Source organism: Bacillus rossius, chromosome 1, assembly GCF_032445375.1.
Source record: "Bacillus rossius redtenbacheri isolate Brsri chromosome 1, Brsri_v3, whole genome shotgun sequence".
Classification (NCBI taxonomy): Eukaryota; Metazoa; Arthropoda; class Insecta; order Phasmatodea; family Bacillidae; genus Bacillus; species Bacillus rossius.
In genome coordinates, this window is record NC_086330.1 from 353,279,412 (window position 1) to 353,302,740 (window position 23,329).

Genomic DNA, 23,329 nt, shown 5'->3' on the forward strand with positions numbered 1-23,329 from the left:
ATAGTAACCATAATTATACCCCTGCATTTTCAGGTTAAATAACATTCTAAAAAAGAGTGTATGTAAGAAATAACCATGAAATTATAATGTAGCACGTGACTGTAAAATTGGCTTGGTGGGGGGGGGGGGGGTGAGTCCAGGGCCCGTAATCGAATGTAGGGGCCAAGCTGGAGGTAAAAAAGAGTGCCTAAATATGTGGTTTAATGGGGGATGTGATGACAACAGAAATATGCCATCCTGTGTACAACAGATTTAAGGCCTTTTTTTTTTTTAATTTTTAAGAATGGAAAACTTTGACTTCGTTAAGGCATAGATGTCACCCTCTGTATCCTGTGTTTTCCTACGATAATAATGCATGCTTCGTGCATGTAACCGGGGTATTCCCGGTGGCTTATGCAGGTTTTAGTTGGGCCCAACTTAACATAGTTTTAAGATGGATTTAAAATAGGGACGTTAGTCATGGTTCAATCGCTGCCGTGGCTGGCCAATCCCCGCACAGAGCACACGATGCATGCGACCTTCTCCCAGCATGGCTAATCTCAGCATGACTAGGCGTATAGGCTTCGGCCTGAGACGCACCTAGGTCCCTCCCTAACCTAGACTCCCTCTTAGAAAATAAACTTAGTTTTAGACGGTTAGAAAAAAATAATTGCATGGTGTTGGTTGACCTGTTTAACTCAACCTGGATAAGGTACTTCGCCAATGTATACCTTCCAAATTAACTTATCTGCAATGGACGGGACAAGTTGGAACTTGAACTTGAAGGACGGTTGAATGTGTTCAACTCTGGAGAAATACTTCCTACAAGAGCCCTCAAAAATATTAATACAATTAATACAACTAATACCCCTACACTCCACTATTTTTGTGTGAAAACCTGGCGTTGTCACATCAACCATATAGATGGCAGACAATATGTTAAGTATAAACAAAATGAACAATGTACCTGTTTAAGGACGTGGTTACGCGTGATTCGGAACTACTTTAGGAAAACATGTTTAATTTTTGCGGGCGATTATACACAGTCTGAACATGTTTCGTTCGAGGTCATTTCTCTTTCTGCCTAAACAGGTTGGCAAAGTAGTTAAGAACATCTCTTCTACATAAGCCTCTAATTGGCTTTTGAGTACAAACAGTTGTGAAAAATGCCAGATGGAGAATTTTACTGGTACATTTTCGTGTAATATTTTACAGGATGTAACAAAAAAGATTAACATGTAAACATATTACTGTTTTAATTTGATGCTGACGGTAATTCTCTAGGAGAGGCACACTTGCTCAAATAAATCGTATCCACAACACATTCATTCGATAAAACATTAGACAATCAGGACTTTCAGTTGAACATACTTCATACAAACTTTCGCGTTTGTAAACACGTTTACTTAAAATTGTTCACCAGAAGTTGTTCGGCGTTGCGTGTAACCGTGCCCTAATACACATGGTACCAACATTATGACAACAAAAATTACTTTTTTCTCTTATGAACCTTTTTAAATCACTACACAGAAATTATGGACCGGGGGGGGGGGGGGGGAAGGATAAACGGTCAGTGCTTCAAACTTCTAAAAAAAAGTTAATCGTATTTGAAACGAGTTGATATATATTTAACTATATATATAAATTTTTATAATACGGTCGGGAAAGGCTTTTCTGCAGGTTGGCAATATTCAGCGCTCCCCTCCCTTCATTGGACTCGGGACGGATGCGAACTCACGCCGTTGTTCTCCGGCGCGTTTTGTACCGCCATGGGTAAAAAAAAAAAAAAATGCGTCTTGTTTTCACCGCTCCGCGGTAGTTGTGCAACCGCGGAACAGGTTACGCTAATGCGCGGGCGATCCTTTCAAATGAGTCAACTTTCGTGTGCCCGAGAGTCTTGTCGCTTGCTCCGGTTCCCCGGGAACCCCAGCGGGTTTTATGAAATGTTTTTTTTTTTTTGGGGGCCCTCGTATTCAGTTTTTAGAGTGGAGTGCCTCGAAGAGCTTATAAACACCTGCATTTGTCAAACTTATCACGTGATTGGTAGCCTAAAAGTAAAAAAACACACACACACTAATATAATCATACTTTTTTTTTTTTTTAAGGGAAGGGAGCGGAATGGCGTCCATTGCCATATCAACCCAAAGAATCTCGTGTTCCCGACGAGTGCCTACCACACGCCTTGTGTATCTGTAGGCTAATTCTGCTTATTTGGTGCCGATATTCGCATCCCGTCAGTCTGCTGATGACGAGAGCAGAGCCAGTTCCCAAAACGTCTTAACTGTCTTGTCCTTAGAAAGCCTACTGTTCGTCTGTGCTGTCCAAGGTTAGGTTTTTTTTCATTTGCCCACCTTATTTGTCTGCGCTGTAAGTTTGTTTTTTTCTGACAAAATTCCTTGCCGTGGAAATTCCCTGTACTGTCGAGGCATCAGCTGATTTCGGCTTCTTAGTTTAAGTATTAATATGCAGTACATTAATTAGGTTTTTCTGTAACAAGTGTAAATGAGCAGTAGTGCGTGTCCATGAAAGTAAGGACGCAGTGTCGCTTTTACTGGGATACGTCGTGATTTTGTTTCTTTGCACCTCTGAGTCACCGTGGTAAGCGCACTGCAGAGTCACTTGGATGGATATGCTCCTCCTCCCTTCTCTTTAACGTTGTTGCCCCGGGGGGAAACGACGTGCTGTGACGTAGATTTTTCACTTTCCGTACCTTAACGACGCCATATTTCATCACAAAACCAATTACGGTTAAGTGCCTGACCAAGCCTGACGATGGTTAAGAGTACGAGATAAGAATATCCGTCGTTAACCGTGGTCGCTTCCGTAACGTACAGTCCTTCGAAATTTTTTTTCCACAATGCAGGCACTACACTTCCCCGCGCGAACATGGCGCGAACCCGTATCGGCTGGACAAAAAAAAAATAAAAAGAGCGACATCCCGTAGTATCCGCGTGGAAATGCACGCTTGATCACCCCCCTGTGTTTAAAAAATTGGTTTTCTGTAAAGTCGGTTTACGGGCGATAGTTTAACGTGACAACGTCATAACAAAACATTGATGAAATGATTGCATACTTTTATTAATAAAATGGAATCATTTTTATTTTAATAATAAAAGAATAAATACTTGAAATATACTAGTAATCAGATTTTTAAAATGCAAGAATAATTAACCTTTATTGCCGAAATTGTTGTTGTAATAAGCAATGAAAACCACAGATTAAAATTCGTCGAGAATATTTTACGTTTTTATGTCTTCCAGTGCTCAAAATGATATGCAATTGTGGCCCCGGGCACGAAATTGTGTTTATAATTCATTAATAATAACGCCCCTTGCGATAATATGTATTAACGAGTGCCTGGTTGCCGCGGAAGCGGTTAGATAGCGCGATTCGTTCGGTTCGCGTCCTTCACCGTAGATTGCAGCACCGTAGGGGAATAATATTATTTCGTTTCTATAATACGATTTTATAACAAATACGCATCCCAAATACACCAAACTTATTTATAATGTGTTAAAATATTTTTTAAAACACTGTGCCAAAGATAACGGGTGTTATTTGAATTATTATGTGTAACTGTAAAACACCATTGTTCGTACAAAAACGTATTTGAAAATTCAACATTACTTTTAAATAACCGTACCGATTGTGCTGAAAATCGGTGGACGATCGTTAAATTATATAATATTAATAATTCAAACGACGAAAACATGATTGAAAAGTAAAATCGATGGTTGTTCCAATCGAGTGGAAGAGATACGGCGCATGCGTACAATGAGCGTAGCGGGACACAGCGTAACGGGACAATGTGCGTTACGGGACACTTTTACGTGCGTGCAGCCGGCGTTCATCGATTTATTAGACGTCACGTCAAAAAAAATGCTCGCTAGGGGTGAAGGTGTTGCGCGCGGGGAAGGAGGGGGGGAGACGGGCTCGGGGTCAACGCCCTCTGCGGGCGACCGAGCCGCTGGAGGTTGACTCTCGGCTGCATGCGTGGGTTAGTGTGTGTGTGTGTGTGTGTGTGTGTGTGTGTGTGTGTGTGTGTGTGTGTGTGTGTGTGTGTGTGTCTGCGCGCGCCGCGCACCAGCTATCGGAGAGCACAAGCGTGACTGATCTCTGCCCGCCGCCTCTCGCACGTCATCGTCCAGGGTCTGGGGGAACGCTCCCGCGGATCTTCCGCTTCCGGCAAGACGAGGCGACACGGCTGTGAAGCCTGCTGCGACCAATTTCTAACAAGTCTAGTGGAAAATAACACTTAGATAAATACGTATACAACTTTGGGAAGCCTAATATGTACATAAAGTTCTGTCCCTGCCCGAAGCCCGAACACGCCCGAATATTCACCTTCGGCCAACCTAGGGTTTATTTATATATATTTATATTTCTCTGTTTATTTTAATGCAGCTATACTAACTTAACTAACCGTCCGTAGTGTTTTAAAGTGTTTTAATGTAGCTAACCTAACCGATCACTTTTAATATATGAATTCATATTTCCTGCGCAAAAATAAAACAAATCCCGAGGTTGGCCGAAGGTGAATATTCGGGCGTGTTCGGGCAGGGACAGAGCTTGATGTACATCTTAGGCTTCTCTACAACTTTAAGTCAGTTTTATATATTGCACAACTTTGTACCTGTACTTTACTTAAAATACTAATTTTTATTGAATTATATTTTCATTTATTCATGTAACAATGTTGTTATTTATACGTTTTTTGCTTATGCATTATATTGAATTTTAATAAATTGCTCTTTTTAACTTTTATCTTTATAAAACTAATGTAAGGTTTCTTAGGTTATATTTGATATATTTAATTCTCAGTTAGTATACATTTACAAAATGTTTACAATCGTCAAAATACCGCATGCAATTTGAAGTGGCTAGATGCACCCACATACAAGCTTGCTTTCGTGAGTGCTAAATTTCCTGGTTAATTAAGTGAATATTGTTAACAAAGTGTAAAAAAAAAAAAGGGAAATAAGTTATTATTACTATTATTATTTGTTAGCTTTAACGTGCACGCTTTTTGGTGTGATGGGTTTTTACTCGGCCCCTCAATTGTGTGTGGAGTGTTTTCCATTTGCGTCATGCATAGAATCTATAATTTTATTTTTCCTGTAATGAAACTGGCATCTTATGTTTGCAAATAGTTCGGATTCAATTTACAAGAACGAATTGTACCTACGTGGAAATATTTTGTGCACTATTTTTTTGACAGTCGCTTTTTGATAATTGCGAAAACGTAATGTTGCTCTATCTTTACCGAGTAAACATGAAATTTGGCCCGAAGACTCCCCCCCCCCCCCCCTTACCAAATCAAGTCACGTGAATCCCAGAGATTTGAGCCGCTGTTGCTTGTACGTATATATATATAAATTTATATATATGTAGATATATATAATCGGACTGTTTGTATGTATATATACACACCGTCCGATTTGACGGGAAGCCATCAGTTCGCCAGTGCATCAGTTCCGACTGATGGTGTGTGGGGGCCTTAAGTAAACATTAACAAAAAATTCAGATTTTTTTTTTCCTAGTGGTATTCACTTTTTTTCCCCCCAAGGACTTTGAATCATTGAGTGAAAGGACTTCTGGTGGAGTCTGCGGGTGTTCTCACCTCCGCAAGGGACGTGAAACTAAATAGCGAAATTCGCCGTCAAGATGAATCGAGAAAACCCACCGGCAACGTCCGCCACATCGCCGCAGATCGCGGTAACCTTGGAATCCCGCGCAGGAGACGAAAACCTTCGTGCGTCGATTTTTTTTTTTTTTTTTTCGATTTGTCTTGACGTTTCCCGCGCGCGCTCTCGTCTCTGCTTTCACACATGTGCAACCCATTTCCCGACACGTGTTCGTACTTGCTGTGCCCGTGTGGGTGGGCGGACACCAAACACACATCATGTGCATACATTGTACGGCACACCTCAGAACTTGTAGCGGACTAGAAAACATTGATATTGAGCGGGTAATGACCACTCAGAATTGACAAAAATAAGCAAATAATTTATATATATATAATTATTTAAACATTTGTCAAAGACTGAAATAATTAAAAAAAAAAACATCAGTTATAAAGCTATGGGACGATTGAATAGCAGCAGTATTGCAAACAGACTGCAAAGACTATTATTTTAACTTTAATTCATATAGTTTGTCTATGTAATTTTATTTTATTTTCTCATTGTTCATGTTAACTGTTTTAATGTTCCAATTTTGTTTAGTTTATAGTTCGTTATGAGTGTTTCTCATTTTTAAGATTGATAGGAAATATGACCCCAGGCCATAGTAAAATTTAATTAGAAAATCTGATTATTAAGAAAGTTAGGAAGAAGAGTCTAAAAAAAATTGCCTGATATAATATTCTGTAAACGCCAACTTTTTTAATAGCCATTTTGTCTCTCTCCCCCCCCCCCCCCCCCCCAAAAAAAAAAAACATTCCAGAAAGGATGATCGGTAACATTACTTCCATTCAGATCACAACGTTTTCTTGGATGGTTTTCGTGAACCGACGAGCAGTTTTCAAATCACGTGATGTTTTTGAAGCTCTGTGCACGGTTCGTGTACCCAGGTAGGCGGGGCTGTGATGGCAGTGAGCTAACGGTTGCTACCATTAGCCGGTACACGCAGTGACCTTACACAAATAATAATAATAATATATGACAAGCTTGCTACTGCTCACGAATCTTGAAAAATACAGCAATTAATTACTTAACTGAACACTAGGCAGAGCGTGCACCCAAGCTTAGGCCTATGTACTAAGCAGCGACTCCCTCCCCCCCCCCCTTTTTTTTTGTTGAAGAACGAGGCAGCTCTCTTTCGCACACGTCGAACAGTCACCTCCGAATCTTAGGCCAACGACGGGTAGTCCATAAGGCCAATGAAGAAAGTGATAGCTGGGTGAGTAGCAAACCCACCAGAGTGGCCGAACGGGACCTCCGGAGCGTCGAAAATAAATAAATATGAATATTGTTACATATGCGAAAAAGGTTATTCGAATTCAATGAATTATAGTTTATTTGTAAATAAATTTTTCCTAAAATATTACAAACTGATTTTTCTAAAAAAAATTATCTTGGTTGATTAAATACAATTTGTATTTACTCTCTTCGGATTGACAGTGGCTATGTACTGGTCTTATCTTACTACGCACCTCGGCTACAACACACTGCCTCACACTGCTTGTTAGTCCGCCGCGCCGCAACACCGTCCACGATGCTCCGGTTCTTCGCACACGAAGACCCGTCTCTCGTCGCCCGCTATCGCTCGCCAAGGGGCTCACCCAGCCTCTCCGCTTCACTGCAGCTCACAGTGTCGGCCTCGTCTTTGATATAGCCCTTAAGCCCTCTAAATATCGCGTCTCTTAAAGTCCCCGGACTTAACACTCGAAGGCTGCGAGAACAATGGCAACTTGGTTACACGGCATGCGACTGTGTTCTGGGAGCCTGCAGAATCCTCCGGACAAGATAGAGGCGGCTGGGCTCCGTAGATTGCCGAAGGTGACGGGGGGGGGGGGGGGGGTCAGGAAGTGGCCTGCTAATGGAAGGTCCGTGTATGGGTAGGGAAGTGGAGGAGAGACAGGGAGTTAACATGTCTCGCTTCCGCTCAAAAGAGGAGTTCTGTGTCGGTCCTCGTCTCTAGCAATCTCGGTGATGGTATGTATGTAATTATTGTGGTTGTTGGTTGCAGTTCTTGGGCAACACGGAGGTGGACCAGCCGAAAGGCATAGAGGTCGTGAAGGAAGGCATCCGCAAGCTGAAGTTCAACCAGCAGCTGCGGAAGGCGGAGGGCAGCAAGACGCCCAAGGTGGAGCTGACCATCAGCATCGACGGCGTGGCCATCCAGGAGCCGAAGACCAAGCAGATCATGCACCAGTACCCTCTGCACCGCATCTCGTACTGCGCCGACGACAAGGGCGAGAAGCGCTTCTTCAGCTTCATCGCCAAGGAGGTGGACTCGGAGCGGCACATGTGCTTCGTTTTCGTCAGCGACAAGCTGGTGGGTCCTGCCCTAGTCCTGTCCTCTCATGCGGATATCACACTACGCAGGGGCGCAACAGGAGGGGGGGGGCAAGGGTATTTTGCCCCCCCCCCCTCTGAAAACTTGAAGTGGGGCCAAACGGGGGCAAAGAAAGTGCTGTGTAATCAATATTTAGATAATAAAACTGCTTAAATAGCACCATTTTCCACCTTGAAATACAAATTTTCCCGGGGGAGGACACCCGGACCCACCGCTTCAATACGGGGGATCAATGATTCTTTATAAAAAGGTATATTGGTCCGTCCCCTCCTTTGGAAATTTAGTTGTTGCGCCCCTGACACTACGAGCAGCGTGTAGACAGGAGCGCGTGCAGAATTTCATTTCGCCTGCTGTTTTCTCTCAAATTCTTCCCGTTTGTTGGTTGGAATGATAAAGATTTTTATAAATATTTCGGAAGAGGGCGGGGAATACCCCCCATCCCTCCAATGCATACACCTTTGCACTTAAATGCATGTATAGTCCGTGCCGTGTAACTTGTCTCGTTTAACAGTGCTCAAAGTAGTAACCATGGTCTTAAGTCTCTTTCAACCACTGCTGTGTCTGTCTCTCTCTATCAGCAGTGTTTATAAGCAACTTGTGCTTGTCATTGTTCGTAAACAAACATATATATATATATTTTTTGCAAGTGACAGTTGTAAAATGTGTACTCATGGTACTACGTATAAGAATTGTCATATTTGAGACAATTAACATGAAGCTTAACTATGTATACTAAGTGCTTTCAAACACCAACAACGCTGGACAGGCGATTCCATGTGACAAAATAAAATTAAACGGTTATTACTCTTTCCCCAAGTTATTGTCAAGAGTTGAGCAATGTTTAATAATAAACATACTGTGGTGGCTAAACTTTCTTGCATGTATGTTTATAGCACAAAAGTCACCTTTTAACTAACAAAGGAAAATATTTTTGAACATGTTTTCATAGGTCTAAGGTTGAAAGAAACATTATCTACAGGTTTTTTTCTTAGCTGCAAGTAGTTTGTTTGGTAAAAGTGTTCTCAAGTTTGGTTTTTATTGGTACATAACTTCCGTAAATTTCAAGGAAAAAAGTAGTCTTTTAGTCCTATTATCTCCCATATTCACCTGCCGGCCTTTTTCAGGAAGTTTCAGAAACATTCAGTTTATAATGTACAGTGAATAATGTGGGCCCTAGAAGTTGTGACCTGAACGCAAGTAAAGTATTTCTCCATTGCAAAGATTTTTAAATTTTTTTTTTTTTTTTCAAATATTTCACCTGCCTGATTCTATAAGTGCATTTAAGGCAATTTTGCAACAGTTTTCTCAGATATAACTCAAGTGGTGATATTGCTGTTGCTGCCCTCATGCAGCCAATGTATATTGGTATTGCAAATTGGGTTAGTTAAGGCCTATTTCACCTGCTTTTTTCCATAGTCTTATGAGAATGCAACAGTAAAAGTTCATAAATCTCTTTATTCTGGCACACTTGGAAACACGGCTGTGCTGTATTAGTGATTTGGCCAGATTTTCAAATGCCAGTATAGTTTTAAAAAAATACCAACCAAAAAAAAAAAAGCAGTACAACAGTATTTAAAACATGTAATAAGGTTCTTGATTGCTGTACGCTGTATATACACAATTGTGATATTGTACAAACGTGACCTGGAACCCCTAGAAAACAGGAATCCAATGGGGGGGAAAATCTGAATGCAATCAGTTTGAAAAGTTCTGAAAAACAGAATGTGCTTGACCTAAGAAAGCTAAATTGAAGCACTAACTGTAATACATAAACTTGTTTTCAATAAATACAAGTAATTTTATATTTCAGATTTAGTATACTTACAAATAAAAGAAAATGGATAGATTACATTTTAATATTAGTAGTGAATGGAAGTGGTAACAATTTGATTTGCAGGTAATTTATGGAAATAGACTTAACTGTTGGTTGATTAGCTCAACTGTTTTTTAATTAAATACATGTAATATATGATACAAACTTCTTGGATAGAGTGAATGGAGCAGTGCATGAGTTGTAAGAGGGAACATGTTTGTGCCTTAGGCTGAGGAGATCACGCTCACCATAGGCCAGGCGTTCGACTTGGCGTACAGGCGTTTCTTGGAAACTTCCGGCAAGGACCTAGAAGCGCAAAGACGGCTGATGCTTCTGCAGCAGAAAGTTAAAAAACTCGAGACTGAGAACGGTGTTCTCAGGCAGAGGCTAACAGACATAACAGATATAGCTCAGATCAAGAGTCAGGTAAGCATTTTAGTGTAGTAACATGTAACTTTCTGGTAATGACTTGATTTACTATAGTCCAGCTTGAAAGGTTAAATTTACTGTTCCCTTTACAGTTGTATGAGAGTAATCACAGTCGTGGGAGCAGACAGGAAAGCATAACTAGTTGGAGTTTAAAGAAAATCCACTTAAGTATCCGGGATGAGTCTGAATTTTTTGACCGAAAAACTTTGGCTGCAGGTTCATCACTACAAAAAAGTTGATAACATGTTTACGATATTTGGTCTAAAGTGCTTCCCAAGATTGGGTATACGTCTTTGAAGTTCTACAACCACCGTGCATTTCGTCACTTTAGTAAAATTATTTGATTGAAATAATTGGGGGTAGTAACACATCACAAAAGTACGTGATTATGGTGTTATCCCAAATTATTTCAATGAAATAATTTTGCTACAGTTAATTTGCGATGGTTGTAGAACTTTGTTCGGTTACATTTTCTAGATGCTCAGTGCTTCATCTTAGAAACTTTAATATTATTTTTTATTTACAATAAAAATTTTGTTAAATGCCAACTTCAAAGGTCTATAACAGCCTTGGGAAGCATTCTTTATAAATGTTATATAAATGTTATACAGCATGTATCAAAATTCATGTTACAACGCTTGAGAGTAGAAAGCTCTTATTATTTGCAACCATTTTTGCCAATAAACATGTTGCCGGAAACGCGTAGTTAAGCCCCTGTAGCCCCAGAAAGTCAGCGTAGGCAACCCGTTGTAGAGTGTTATGTTGTGGATGTGCGGGCGTTCAATTAGAGAAATAACCTTTTTAATTGTGGCGCAGATTTTAATAAAAAAAAATCTAATAAAATTTACCATGGCCATAACTGTAAATGTGTTCAGGAAAAAAATTGCGTAACTTGTAAGGTTTCCAATTAATTTTATTAGCAAAAGAATTGTAATTTTTTTTTTCCTGTCAGGGTGAACATAAGCATAAAAGAAATATTTTGGAACAACTGGGCCCTGGGGATTTTTCTCTCCCCTCCCTCCGCCCTTTTTCGTTCCATGGCCCTGCTCCTGAGTAACCTGGGAATGTACGGAATTTGCCGATTGCACGAGTGTCCTGTTCCAGAGCGACGTGGAAGAGTACCTCGCCAGGAACGGCATCAGCGACTTGCTGCTGGTGACGGGCGGCGCGACGAGCGACTCCTGCTCCTCCCAGGACCTGAACTCGACTTCGAGCTCGAAGGAGAACGGCAGCAGCAGCGGAGACAACCTCCTCATCTTCAACAACACTGCCGCCAGCACGACTACCGCCTCGAGCAACGGCTTCGCCAGCTCCCCCGCGCAGCCTCCCCCCGTGCCGCCGCGGGCGTTCGAGACCGGCATGCCGTTCGGGGAGGAGAACTTCCTGAGGTACGCAGCTTGGCCGGGATTGCTTCTTCACGCACTTCGTTGGTGTTTGCGCGTCATTTGCGTGAAGGAAAGACTTGACTTGTCAAAGAAACCTTTGCAACACTCGCAGCTCTGCGTCTAGTATTTTTTTTTTTTTTTGGCACATGATTTAAAATAAATTCATTCTATTATCATAATTAATTATTTAAAAAAAATTATTTCTTGCCAAGCAAGTTCTTGTTTAATATTTTCTTATGAAATTAAAGGCAAATTTTTATTTAATTCCTAGCATCTACTGAAAGCATTGAATTATGAGGTAAACAATTGTGGGTTAATCATTCATATGTAGCCTTTGTCTTCAAACAATTTAAGTACATCATTCATTAAATCAATAAAAAAAAATAGTTTTTACTCATAACTGTAGAAACCTGAGTTTTCCAGGGTTTTGAAAAACAAAAAAATTTTTGTTAAGGTTTATGAATTCTATACTGAAACAAGTATTTGAAAATGAAGGCTACATACGAACTGCTATACCTAAAACGTTACACCACTTGCTTTCAGTACATACGACTGGCATTAAAATTTGCCTTGAAGTTTATAAAAACATTAAATAAGGACTTTGTTTCATCGAAAAATCATATATATATATATATATATATATATATATATATATATATATATATATATATATATATATATATATATATATATATAATTTACTTCTCTGTTAACTGCAAATATTTGTCTAGGTTTGTGTCTGCAGTGTGTCTAGTGTGCGTAAATACAGCTACAGGTGGCAGGAAGTCTGGCTAATCATCCTTGGTCACATTCCCAAGTACGGTCAAGTTCATTTGTTCTTAGACGTTGATGAATGGTTGTTGTCCTTGAATGTTAGGCAAGCTGTTAAAACCACTGCTTGACTGGGGTGAGAAATGGTAAAATTTGGACAGTTAGGAGGTACAGTGTCAAATGTGCAAAGCCAATTAAAAAGACCACTTATTTTGACATCCAAGTGATTTTTTTCTAGGCTAGGTAGGCTTTAAGTGGGTAGGTGGGGGCAATTGTCCGCGATTTTTGGTTTTAAATATTTGTGGACAGCAGTTATATGATTTTACCAGGTTTCTGGTATAGAATTAAAAGATTAGGATGTAACTAACCATTGTATAACAATTCCAGCCAAATATAGTTATTATTTTGGGAAATATTAATTTTTATTCGAACAAATGATTGTGCGGAGATTTGCCCCATTTTGTGGGGCAAAGTTCCGCACTGCGGAGATTTGCCCCAATAGTGGAAAACGGGAGGTCAAAATACGAATTCTATTAAAACTCATCATAAAAACTTTATTTTAGTAGTTATAAAAGTCACTAGAAAGAATAGAAACTGTGAAAGGCTTATTTTTTTAATATCTAACTACCATCTCTGAACATAACATTATTGTGATGAAACAATAGGCTAATATTACAAGAACTTAAACTTATTGAAAATCACCTACGTCAAAAAGTGTAGGTAGTTCACTTAACATAAAAAATAATAAAATTAAACTACCTTCCAACTTAAAGACTAGGAATCTATTGATTTCTCGACTAGTAGACAGTCAAATCAGTCAAATCGTCTGGGAAAGTTAACATTTTATGAAATCTAGCACTGTGGCTCTCATTTGGTTTTGACAGTTTCAGGATGATATCTTTTTTGTCAACGAACGCTTCTTCTGGAGTTTCTGAGAATTTGTAGGTATTAGGATACCGCTTGAAAAACATACATTCGTATCCTCCGTGGCTATGAGAAAGGATTTTAGCCACATAAAGTCGGAAAGAGTCCTTAGTTATTCCATGAACTTTAACTATAGCATAGTCATTCGATGATAGCGAACCAGAGTTCTTGTTCTCTTCAAAGTTTTCTGTTTCATCTCCATCAACCTCACTTCCAGAAAACAGAGACCTCACATCAAGGTCAGTGTCAGTGTTATGAAGAGACATTTCACCTTCAGATTCTGAAGTGCTTGAGAACTCAGTGTCAGTCTTTTTATACCTTTTTTCAGGAGGAAAGAGCTGTCTACCCTGCTTCCTTGACATCAAACGTTTCTCCTTTTCAGTTGCTTCTTTTTTCTTTGCATTCAATTCTTTTTCCATGTTTTCTTTATGAGGAGTTGACGTCAGCAACACAGATTTTAACCCTTTTCTTGACCGTTTCCTTCTTATAAGTATTTTCGGAAGAGGAATTATTTCTTCTGGGCTCTTGGCTTGATGCTGACATTGTTCAGCATTGTCTTTGGCTTAAGTTCTATCAATACAAGCAGGAGGTTGGGCAACAAATTCTTCTTGGCTTGCGACAACTGATGAATGTGCTAAGGAGGCAGAGGATGTTGGATCAGGAGCAGCTTCCGAGATTTTATCAGGTTTATTGAATGCAATCAATCTATTGTTATCTGGGTCCTGTAAGTCTTCTTCTTCATGTGGTAGTTCCTGGTTTGTTATTTCAGCAGGAAGAAAGTCATCATCTATGAATTTATTTACATCCAAGGGGTAAATTCCTGTAGCTCTAAAACCTTGTACGGCATTTTCGATAGTGCCTGCCTTCTCTAAAGCTATCTTGAAAGCTTCTGCAACACAGGATATGTTGAAAACTTCTCCTGGGTGGTTGACATCCCAAGTGTCAACAGCAGCATCGTAATATTTTTTCAAGGGACCAAAAAAATTACGATCAAGTGGTTGTGTCTTGTGACTGCTGTGTGGTGGCAAAGTCAGGAGGTGAATATTGTTTGTTTTTGCATAAATCACAGCCTCAAGAGTTGTGTGAGACACATGGTTATCCAATATCAGCAATATAGGATTGTTCTCACTTGGGTTTGCATGTTTTTTGGAGTGCTCAAGCCATGTGATAAATGTGACTGTCGTCATATATCCTTTATCCGTTATACCCATGTCGCATCCAGTAGGCCCTCCTTTGATTAGCAAACGATTTATTCTTTTACGTGCATATATGAAAAAAGGAGGTACATAATGACCAGTGGCATTCATAGCGCAGACAGCTGTAACAGTCAGACCTTGTTCAGCTGCGACTGTTTTGGAAACATCCCTTTTTCCTGTTGGTGCTACATGTTTTGGAAGTTTATTTGGTACCGTTTGTACCCCACTTTCGTCCATGTTGTAAATTTGATTTGGACCAAATTGAAACTTTGTCAATGTGGCCTCCAAATTATTAAAATACATTGATAATTGGACCCTATTAAAGCCCATAGTTCTAGCCACACTTGTCTTACGTGGCACTCGTAGTGACAGGTTGTTCCTTTTCATGAAATCCCGAGTGAAGTCTCTACCAGCTAATTTCACCTCGGTTGAAAATTGGTGGGGAATTTCATTTTCCTCAGCATATTGATAAAGGAGAAAACGTAATGATTTAAGAGGCCGTGTCACAAATTTGCGCTCCTATCTATATCAATGTTATTTTAAAAGGCAGTTTTTCTCAAAGTCTATAAGAGGTAGGGGCCGGAAATTTTGCCTACTGAAAGTATACAATACATTTAACATAACCACTTTTTTCAAATTTATTTATCATATCATATATTATTTCTGTGATGAAAATAATATTATCAATATTTTGATTTGTCCAGATACATTGAAATTTTGCTTATATTTATAATTATTTAGCAAAAACTGAAAACGCCATTGAAATGTATTGCACATTACCTTCCGATCAGTGTCTTCATGATCATGATGGGTTTATAAACCTGGGTGTAATCAAGTCTTTAACTATTACATGACAACATTTATACTTAATAATTTGGAGATATGCCTTTTCTATCCTCAGCCCCTGAGCTTTTACTATCTGGTCTGGCGACCGACCTGACACTCTTCAACCACCCCAGGGGTCTCCGATTACACATCTTATCAAAAAAAAAAAAAGCTGTTCGTTCATTTGTTTTTGTGTTCGAGCGAAGGTTTACTTCTCCATTAGTGCCACAGAATTCACACATTTATGCCAAGGGAATATTCCGCTGATGTGACGCCATACGAATGTATTATTCGCGACCATACAACTTTTTTGTTTGTCATCGGGAAAATGACGCCGCAGTTTGATTTTTTGTGGTGATATAAAATAAATTTTCTTGGAATGTTCATTTTAAATTGAGCATTTTTAAATGTCAGCGTAGAATATGCTTATCTGCCCATTTTGTTTCTTTCCATAATAATGAGTAAAGTTAACATTGTCATAGACATTTTATTATATTCGTTTGCCGTCCAAGTACAAATGTCACACTATATCGCACGTAATTATATTTTTTTACTAATTTGTTAGTTGTCATTTTATTTAAGTTATAAATAACATTAATAAAAATTATTACTTAATAGTCCAGAATAGAGATTGAGTTATTATTCATTTAATAGGGGTTTAAAATATGGTACTACATACATATTTATATTATCTTCTTGTCTTCTTTGTAACTTTACTGGAAGAATGGCATTTGGTATGTATGTTAACTCACAATGAAAATACTTCAGAAGTACTCAATTAACAGTGAACAACCTAGGGCCTATACTAATTTCATTATGTTCATGAAATATAATTGATATTACTAATAATGAACTGTATGTGTTTTGCGTAGAGATATCGTACGTACTGTATGTGGTACAGACCAACATTAGCTAAGACTCTGTAAATAAGTAATTTCAGTTAATGTGTAGAGAATATTAAAAGTTAGAAATAATGATATATATAAAACAATGCAGAGTTATCAGCATAAAAATAGAAGTTGTTTTTACGTAGCACCTACTGGAATGTATATTTTGTGTTGAATTATGTGGTATGATTAGTATTCTCTTATTGTAAGTGTGTTTTGTTAAAATCTTATAAAACATCACTTACTGTTGAAGGATTTTCATTTATTTTGTGATGATCTTACTTAAACAAGTTTTAATTATATTACACATGTATATTTTAAAAGCATTTTAATGTATACTTATAGAATTGTAATAGGCTTTATACGGACTCTCACGATGCATGTGAGCATCTATAATTAATAGAGACCGGAAAAATTCGCGGATTCATTCGGCGATAGGCTAGAAGTCAAATACATATACCTTTTAGATGATTTTGCTATTGGCTTACTGTTCATCTGGACGAATCTCAACCAATTATAAAACACCAACCAAAGAAGGATCGAATCACAGACAAACAAGCTGAGACGACTAACAAGTCAGCAGCAAATGAACTGCCGTTCAGTGGCGTAGCGTGCCATCTCGGCGCCTGGGGCGGGAAACCCATTTTGCCGCCCCCATTCTATAGGTGCTTAATTAAAATTAAATTTCACATGCAATGAGGTACCTTTTATTGAAGTTAAAATAGGATGAGCGGTTTTACAAGCGGATTCTACGGGCCTTATGAGCAGCGAAGTCAGAAATAACTTTGTCAAAATCAATATTAGCAGCCAATTCTTGTTCAATCGACAATATAGTCAAGTTTGATAGTCTATCGGAGTTATGTTCTTATATATTTTTAACGCCTTTTTGGTAATTATATTTAATTTTCGGAGCTCCGAAGTATATGATCAAATTATAATTTTTCGGGGGAATTGTTAAAGTATTTTTTTAGTATTATTATATAGCTATTTTTATAAGTAGTAATAGGGTATGTATTTTATGATGGATGCACCGATTTGTGATGAAACGATTTTATTATATATATATATATATATATATATATATATATATATATATAAAATGTTGTCATATAAATTTTGTGTCTTTTTAACTTGCTGCCTCCTCTCACTGTTCGCAACCTTATTAGTATTTTTTAAGCCTGCTATTAGTTTGGGTTTTAATATTTTTTTGGGTTTACCTGCGCTCGCGGTACGGGGCAATATATGAGTTTTACTGTGTCCCGGTTTGCGGAAGTTGTTTGGTTTGCCCTGGGTTAAGGTCAAACTTTACAGTACAATGCGTAGTACTAAATTCAATGAGTGCGAAAGAGAGGCATCGACACGGGCCGACGCGTGAAACAAAAGATTTTGTATGAGTAATTAACACAATAAGGAGTGCCGCTCAACTCGGCTCGCGCGCGCCGGGCGGCGCGGTGTGATGCGATGTTGCTGTTCGTATGTAAACAAACAAACGTTATAAAGAGCTCTGTCAGTGATTTCGCAGTTTTTCTTTTAAATAAATATTAAAAAATAGTTGGTGCGCAAAATTCTAGATAAAAATGGAACATTATAGTGTGTCTGACACATGTAATGAATGAATCATAGATCAGATCTCAACCCGCTTCACCGGCGACCCGCCCCCGCGGGCTGCCGCCTGGGGCGGGCCGCCCCCTCCGCCCCACCCACGCTACGCCACTGCTGCCGTTATTTGCCCGAGTGTACAGGGGAATGTGCAGTCTATCCTGAAGGCCGTCGAAACCGCGAATTTTTCCGGTCCCTAATCTACATCAATATTATGGCCGTTTCACAAGATCAAATATTTATTGAATTCAATCTGTTGCATTCATTGTACATGATTTTCGATATGTACATTGAATTCAATACAAATTGAAGATGTTACTCAACTAAGCTTATTCTTATTAACTTATAAGTATTTTGTTTGTTCAGTACATAAAAGTAAAAGATTCGTTATTATTTAAATAATGAGCATCTTTAAGCAATAACGTTTTCAAAATATTTACATAAACATAATGGAATATATATTTTAAATACTTTATATCTACGATCACATCAACGGCAGTATTATGTAATGAATGAGGTAATGAAATATCTTGAAAGGATATTTTCTTCTCTGTAAAGTAAATTTGTAATGCAGCCCTCTTAATGTTAGTCTTGTGAGTTATTTCGTCTTCTAATATGCTACAGCAATGTATAAAATTAAGTTTTGTTAGTGTTTTAGTCTTGTGTAATGTTAAAGTGTAATGTGATAAATTCAATAATTTTTTTGTAAGTTCGTATTCATAAAGGTAGGCTACATATCGTATTAAGATAAATAGTATAATATTTGTAAATTTAAATTCTTTGAAACAACGTCGATAAGAGGTTCACCTACCTCTGTTAAACTGTATGATGGTGCATTGTAAAAAATTAGGTAGTCTGACTTAAGTGAGATTGTATTTAGATTGTGTGTGATGCATATGCAATATCTAAGCATATGCATTTATGTTATTATCCTTTTAAAACGTTACATGATGAATTTCGTATACTTTTTAATGTCAACTAACATTATTTATCACGGACTATTACATCCAGATAAAGAATAATTACCACATGTTTGAAGATTAATTGTATTCCGATACGTTTAAAGTATTAAAATTTTTAGATTCGACTCATACCATAGTTGTATAAGTGAGGTTTCTTGATTCTGAATCCCTGCATCCGCAATTTCCTAGTGAGCCGCCGGTCAGATTGTCATCCTCTCAGATTGTCGAGGAACCAGATACATTTTTCGTCGAGTAAACTCGAGCTGTCAACCTTCCCACTAATCCTGTGATAAGGGTATAGTAGCTTTATCACGCGCTGCGGCTACAGTTCCTTCGGTTGAAAAAGCCACTAAATCTCACTGTTAAAAGAGAGAACTTCTAGAGCAGAATATTGGAAATAAACATTTACTGACACGGCCTCTTAAGGGTCAAACCAAAGTACATTTTGTCAAGTTGAATGCAATGTTTAACCAAAGCATCCTCCTGCTCCTTGGTGAATGTCTTCTTCCTCCCAAATTGCCCACTTGCTTTATTTGCCTTCAGTCGATTTCGTAGTGTCTTTTCATCGAATCCAACTTCTTTAGCAGCTCTACGAACCGAGAACCCTCTTTGAACTAACGAACAAGCGACTTTGAATTGCTCTTCTGTCATGGGTTTGTAAGTTTTCTTCCTCACATAGTTCCTGGAACAAAACAAATCTTTAGAATAGGTATGTATCTAACTAAAGCTAGTACACGAATGTTACATGTGCAGGTAGATATTAATTTTAAAGTGAAAGACTTGATGGGTATAAGTAAACCTTTAAGTTAATAGAAATACTACATTTATTTTCACTATTTATAACTCTGTTAGAAAAAAAAGGAAAGTAAAAAGGTTTTGCAAAAATGGAGCAGACAAGGGGCAAATGTCCGCAATTGGAAGAGTGCGGAGAATTGCCCCAAATAAAGTGAGGAGACTTGCCCCATTTTGTAATGTCCAAATGATGAGCTACTTTTTTTTTGTAAACAAAAGAAAGAATAAAAATTAAGCTTTAATTTCAAAGATAATCAGTAACACTTTTTGACAGAAAATTCTACAGTTATAATAAGTAGCTCTATTCTTCTAGAACTTTAAAGAGAAGTCACGAAAATATTGTAATAAACATATAAATATCTGACTTACCTCATTTTTTCTGCTCCCGAATGACCATTAACCACGAGTTCTCGAGATACAACTGGAAGTTGCACTAACAACCTACTGAGGCAAGACTGATTGAGTAATCGATTGTTAAAATCGATATAACATCGATGCGGACACTTGCCCCCTGCGGACAATTGCCCCCACCTACCTATGTACATATCTGCCAGTTCATCTTGATGGGCAATCTGCATTGGCTTAGCACTTGGTCATGATTAAATACAAATTATACAGTGTTGTTGAGAATGTTTGCCGGGATTATAAAGTATTATTTTGAAAGAAGTATTTAATGAATATATACATGTGGCATCTTTAAATATTCAGAAAAGAATAAAGTTTTAGAATTCGCTTTTTACACTTTGATATGTGCACCATTTCAGTTCTGGTCATGTCTTGACAACATTCAATCGCCTGCCATGTCTTTTGAACTGTCCACGTTGATAGTTGCAAATGCTGCTCCTTAAAATGCTTAATGTTCGTTATCTCAATATAGGTACACTGTTTTTTAATGACCTTGTGTGACCTTGTTGGACCTGCTCTCTATTATTTAATGTACAACTTTGTATCACACAATTAAAAAAAATTAATATGTTAGACCTTACTATGGCCAGAACTGTAAATGTGAACTGTATGTATTGCATTGCATGAAAGGTTGCCTATAAATTTTTTTTACAAAATATTTTTAATTTTTTGTCATATTAAGGTAAACCAAATTATTAAAAAAAATCTCTGTCCCAGGGGGTTATGCCCATAACTCCCCACCCTCTCAATGTCCCTGCACAGGACTACCCATCAGGTCTGACATACATATATTAATTAATGTCCTCTCGTACAGTTTAGAGTGAATATAGTAATAGTGCGCAGGCAAAGCTGCGCAGTACATAGTTTTGGTGTCCATAATCTACCGTACTTACAAACGTATGATAGCTATTGAATCATCTGCACAAAGTTTAGATGCCAGAAAAAGAAAACTGCTGAAAACTTTTGACGTGACGTCTAATAATGTAATAAATCTATGAACGCCAGTTGCACGCACGAAAAAGGATGACTCATTGTCCCATTACGCTTTGTCCCGTTATGATAATTGTACACTTGCGCCGCATCTATCTCTTCCACTCGATTGGAACAACCATCGATTTGACTTTTTCGAGGCACATTAAACTTTAAACACTCCCATTCGTTTCCTACTTTTCCTATCATCATCCTATCCTTAACAGAATAACACAGATTGGATGGAGTTAAATAGCAAACATGAATAAAAGTTATAGTTAAAATAATATCCGTTCGTTAAAGTAATAAACATATTTGAATTAATGAGTGCGAATAAAAGTAAATTCATCAATTAAATTGTAGATTTCATTTCACTCCTCCTTTGTATCCATACAAAATAGTGATAATTCAATAAAAATTATTCAATTTTATTCATAAAAGTATGCAATCATTTCATCAATGTTTGGTTATGACGTTGTTGCGTTAAACTATCGTCCGTGAACCGACTTTACGGACAACAAATTTTTTATTTTTTTTTAAATGTAACTGACCAAGGACTTGGCATCTGGGACTACCCCACTAGACAAGCATCGTGACGAGCAGTGGACCGAGGGTGACGCGCGAGAGTGTGTGCTGTTGCAGCGACGGCCCTGCCGTGCAGCCGGCCGTGGGCACGAAGCTGGAAGGCCTGCTGCTGGACGAGCTGGAGGAGGACTTCAACCCGAGGGCGTTCGAGCGCGGGAGCAGCGTCGGCGCCGCCTCCGCCACCAACGGCTCCACTTCCCCGACGCCGCTTCGTGAGTAGCGAGTCTGCGTGGGGCCGGTCCGGAATTTTTTTCGAAGTGACCCTGGCCGTAATAATTGCGGTGGTTTGGTTCGATGTCCCCCCGCCCCCCAGGATGTTCTGGGCAGTCTCGTACGAAAGAGGAAGTCAGAGCGATGATGACTTTGAAAATTGTGTACCAATACTTTTCATCTACCATCGTTGTTAATTAATGAATAATATGATAATCATACGCGAGTTGTCTATACTAGCGTCATATGAAAGTTCTATGTCACTGTTGCATGGAGTCTACACTCTGGTACTTTTGCTGTTTCTGCATGTGGGGGTGGGGGTTGTGTGTTTGGTTTTTATGATAAAATTTATAGTTTTGAGCCAGTTTTGACACTTTACTTCACACTTCAAACCTTATTCATATGGTGTTGTTCTGTGTGATATGCTCTCTCTTTCTCCTGTAGAATTTTAAAGCAAGGTGCTAGTCTAAACTGGTCTCCCCCATTTTATTTTTAAAACTAATAAAACTTTATATAATTCCAGGCGGGTACTCTTCTCCTCCCCACCCATATTTTTCTGCTAGGGTTCAGTGGGCAAGGAAAAATCTCAAGCTTTCCATCCTCACTTTACTTCTATCATGGCGGTAACGTTCTAGACTATTTGAAAGCCTGCAAAATGAAAGAAGTTTTATTTTACATCTTGTCTACTCTCAAAACTTCCTCTTAAAGTATTGTCAACCAACATTTTTTTTACACTGAATGAGGATCAGAAAGACCAAGGAGCCTCAAGTTATATAATTATAAAGGTGCAAATTTATCTTACAAAGTTAAAAAATGAAAAGCTGATTGCTTTGAAATGCTGAAAACTACGATAATTGTCCATGTTACATGAACTTAATACATTATGCTAGTGCCCAAAATTGTTTGTACTTTTAGATTTTGAAGTCTAGAAATAATTTGATAAACCGTAAAGAAATTTTATTTATTTTCTTATTCTAATCCCAGGTTTCTTCAACCTCTTGCATTAATGGTTAATCTTATGAAAAATTATTTCAGACCAAAGTTTTGGATGACAATTATAAGGTTTACAAATAATTTGAATGGATTTAATAGCATGCCTCCTAAGGGCATTACGTATTAGGTTTTTGTCCCCCAATTCCTATTTTTTCCACCCCTTGCAAATATGGGTGGTTATATCAAATATTTATTTACAAAAGTTTTGGTCTTTCTCCTAAGAGTTATATCACTGCCTTTTGAACATATTATTTGTCTTTATTGCAATTATATATATATATATTTTTTTTTTTCTGTTTTTCAAAAAAACCTTTCCCATTTCTACCCCTTTGTTTGGATTATGCCCATAAACAATCTAGACAGAGATTTTCTGTTACATTATTTCATGTATCAGTTTGGAAGTGATTTGTGAAAAATTATGGAAGTTATGTCCAAAAAATGTTATTTATATAAACTTTTGAGTTGATAATGGTTTTGAGGTCTATGGACCATGAAACAAAAAAAAAATTATATGAAAATTTTTGGGAAGTTGCACCATGGTTACGGCTGCTGTACTAGTCTAGTAGTCTTTCTTCAAAATCTATTC

General features: G+C 38.2%; 1 protein-coding gene across 4 annotated transcripts in view; it reads left to right on the top strand.

Moving 5' to 3' along the window:
- Positions 1–23,329, top strand: part of LOC134528244 (PTB domain-containing engulfment adapter protein 1) — a 141,749-nt gene that overhangs the window by 115,927 nt on the left and 2,493 nt on the right. For all 4 annotated transcript variants that reach the window (XM_063361688.1, XM_063361687.1, XM_063361685.1 and 1 more), the window contains exons 4-7: positions 7,669–7,977; positions 10,040–10,237; positions 11,345–11,628; positions 21,598–21,752. In XM_063361688.1, the coding sequence (XP_063217758.1) occupies positions 7,669–7,977; positions 10,040–10,237; positions 11,345–11,628; positions 21,598–21,752 (946 nt within the window). The remainder of the gene's footprint in view (positions 1–7,668; positions 7,978–10,039; positions 10,238–11,344; positions 11,629–21,597; positions 21,753–23,329) is intronic.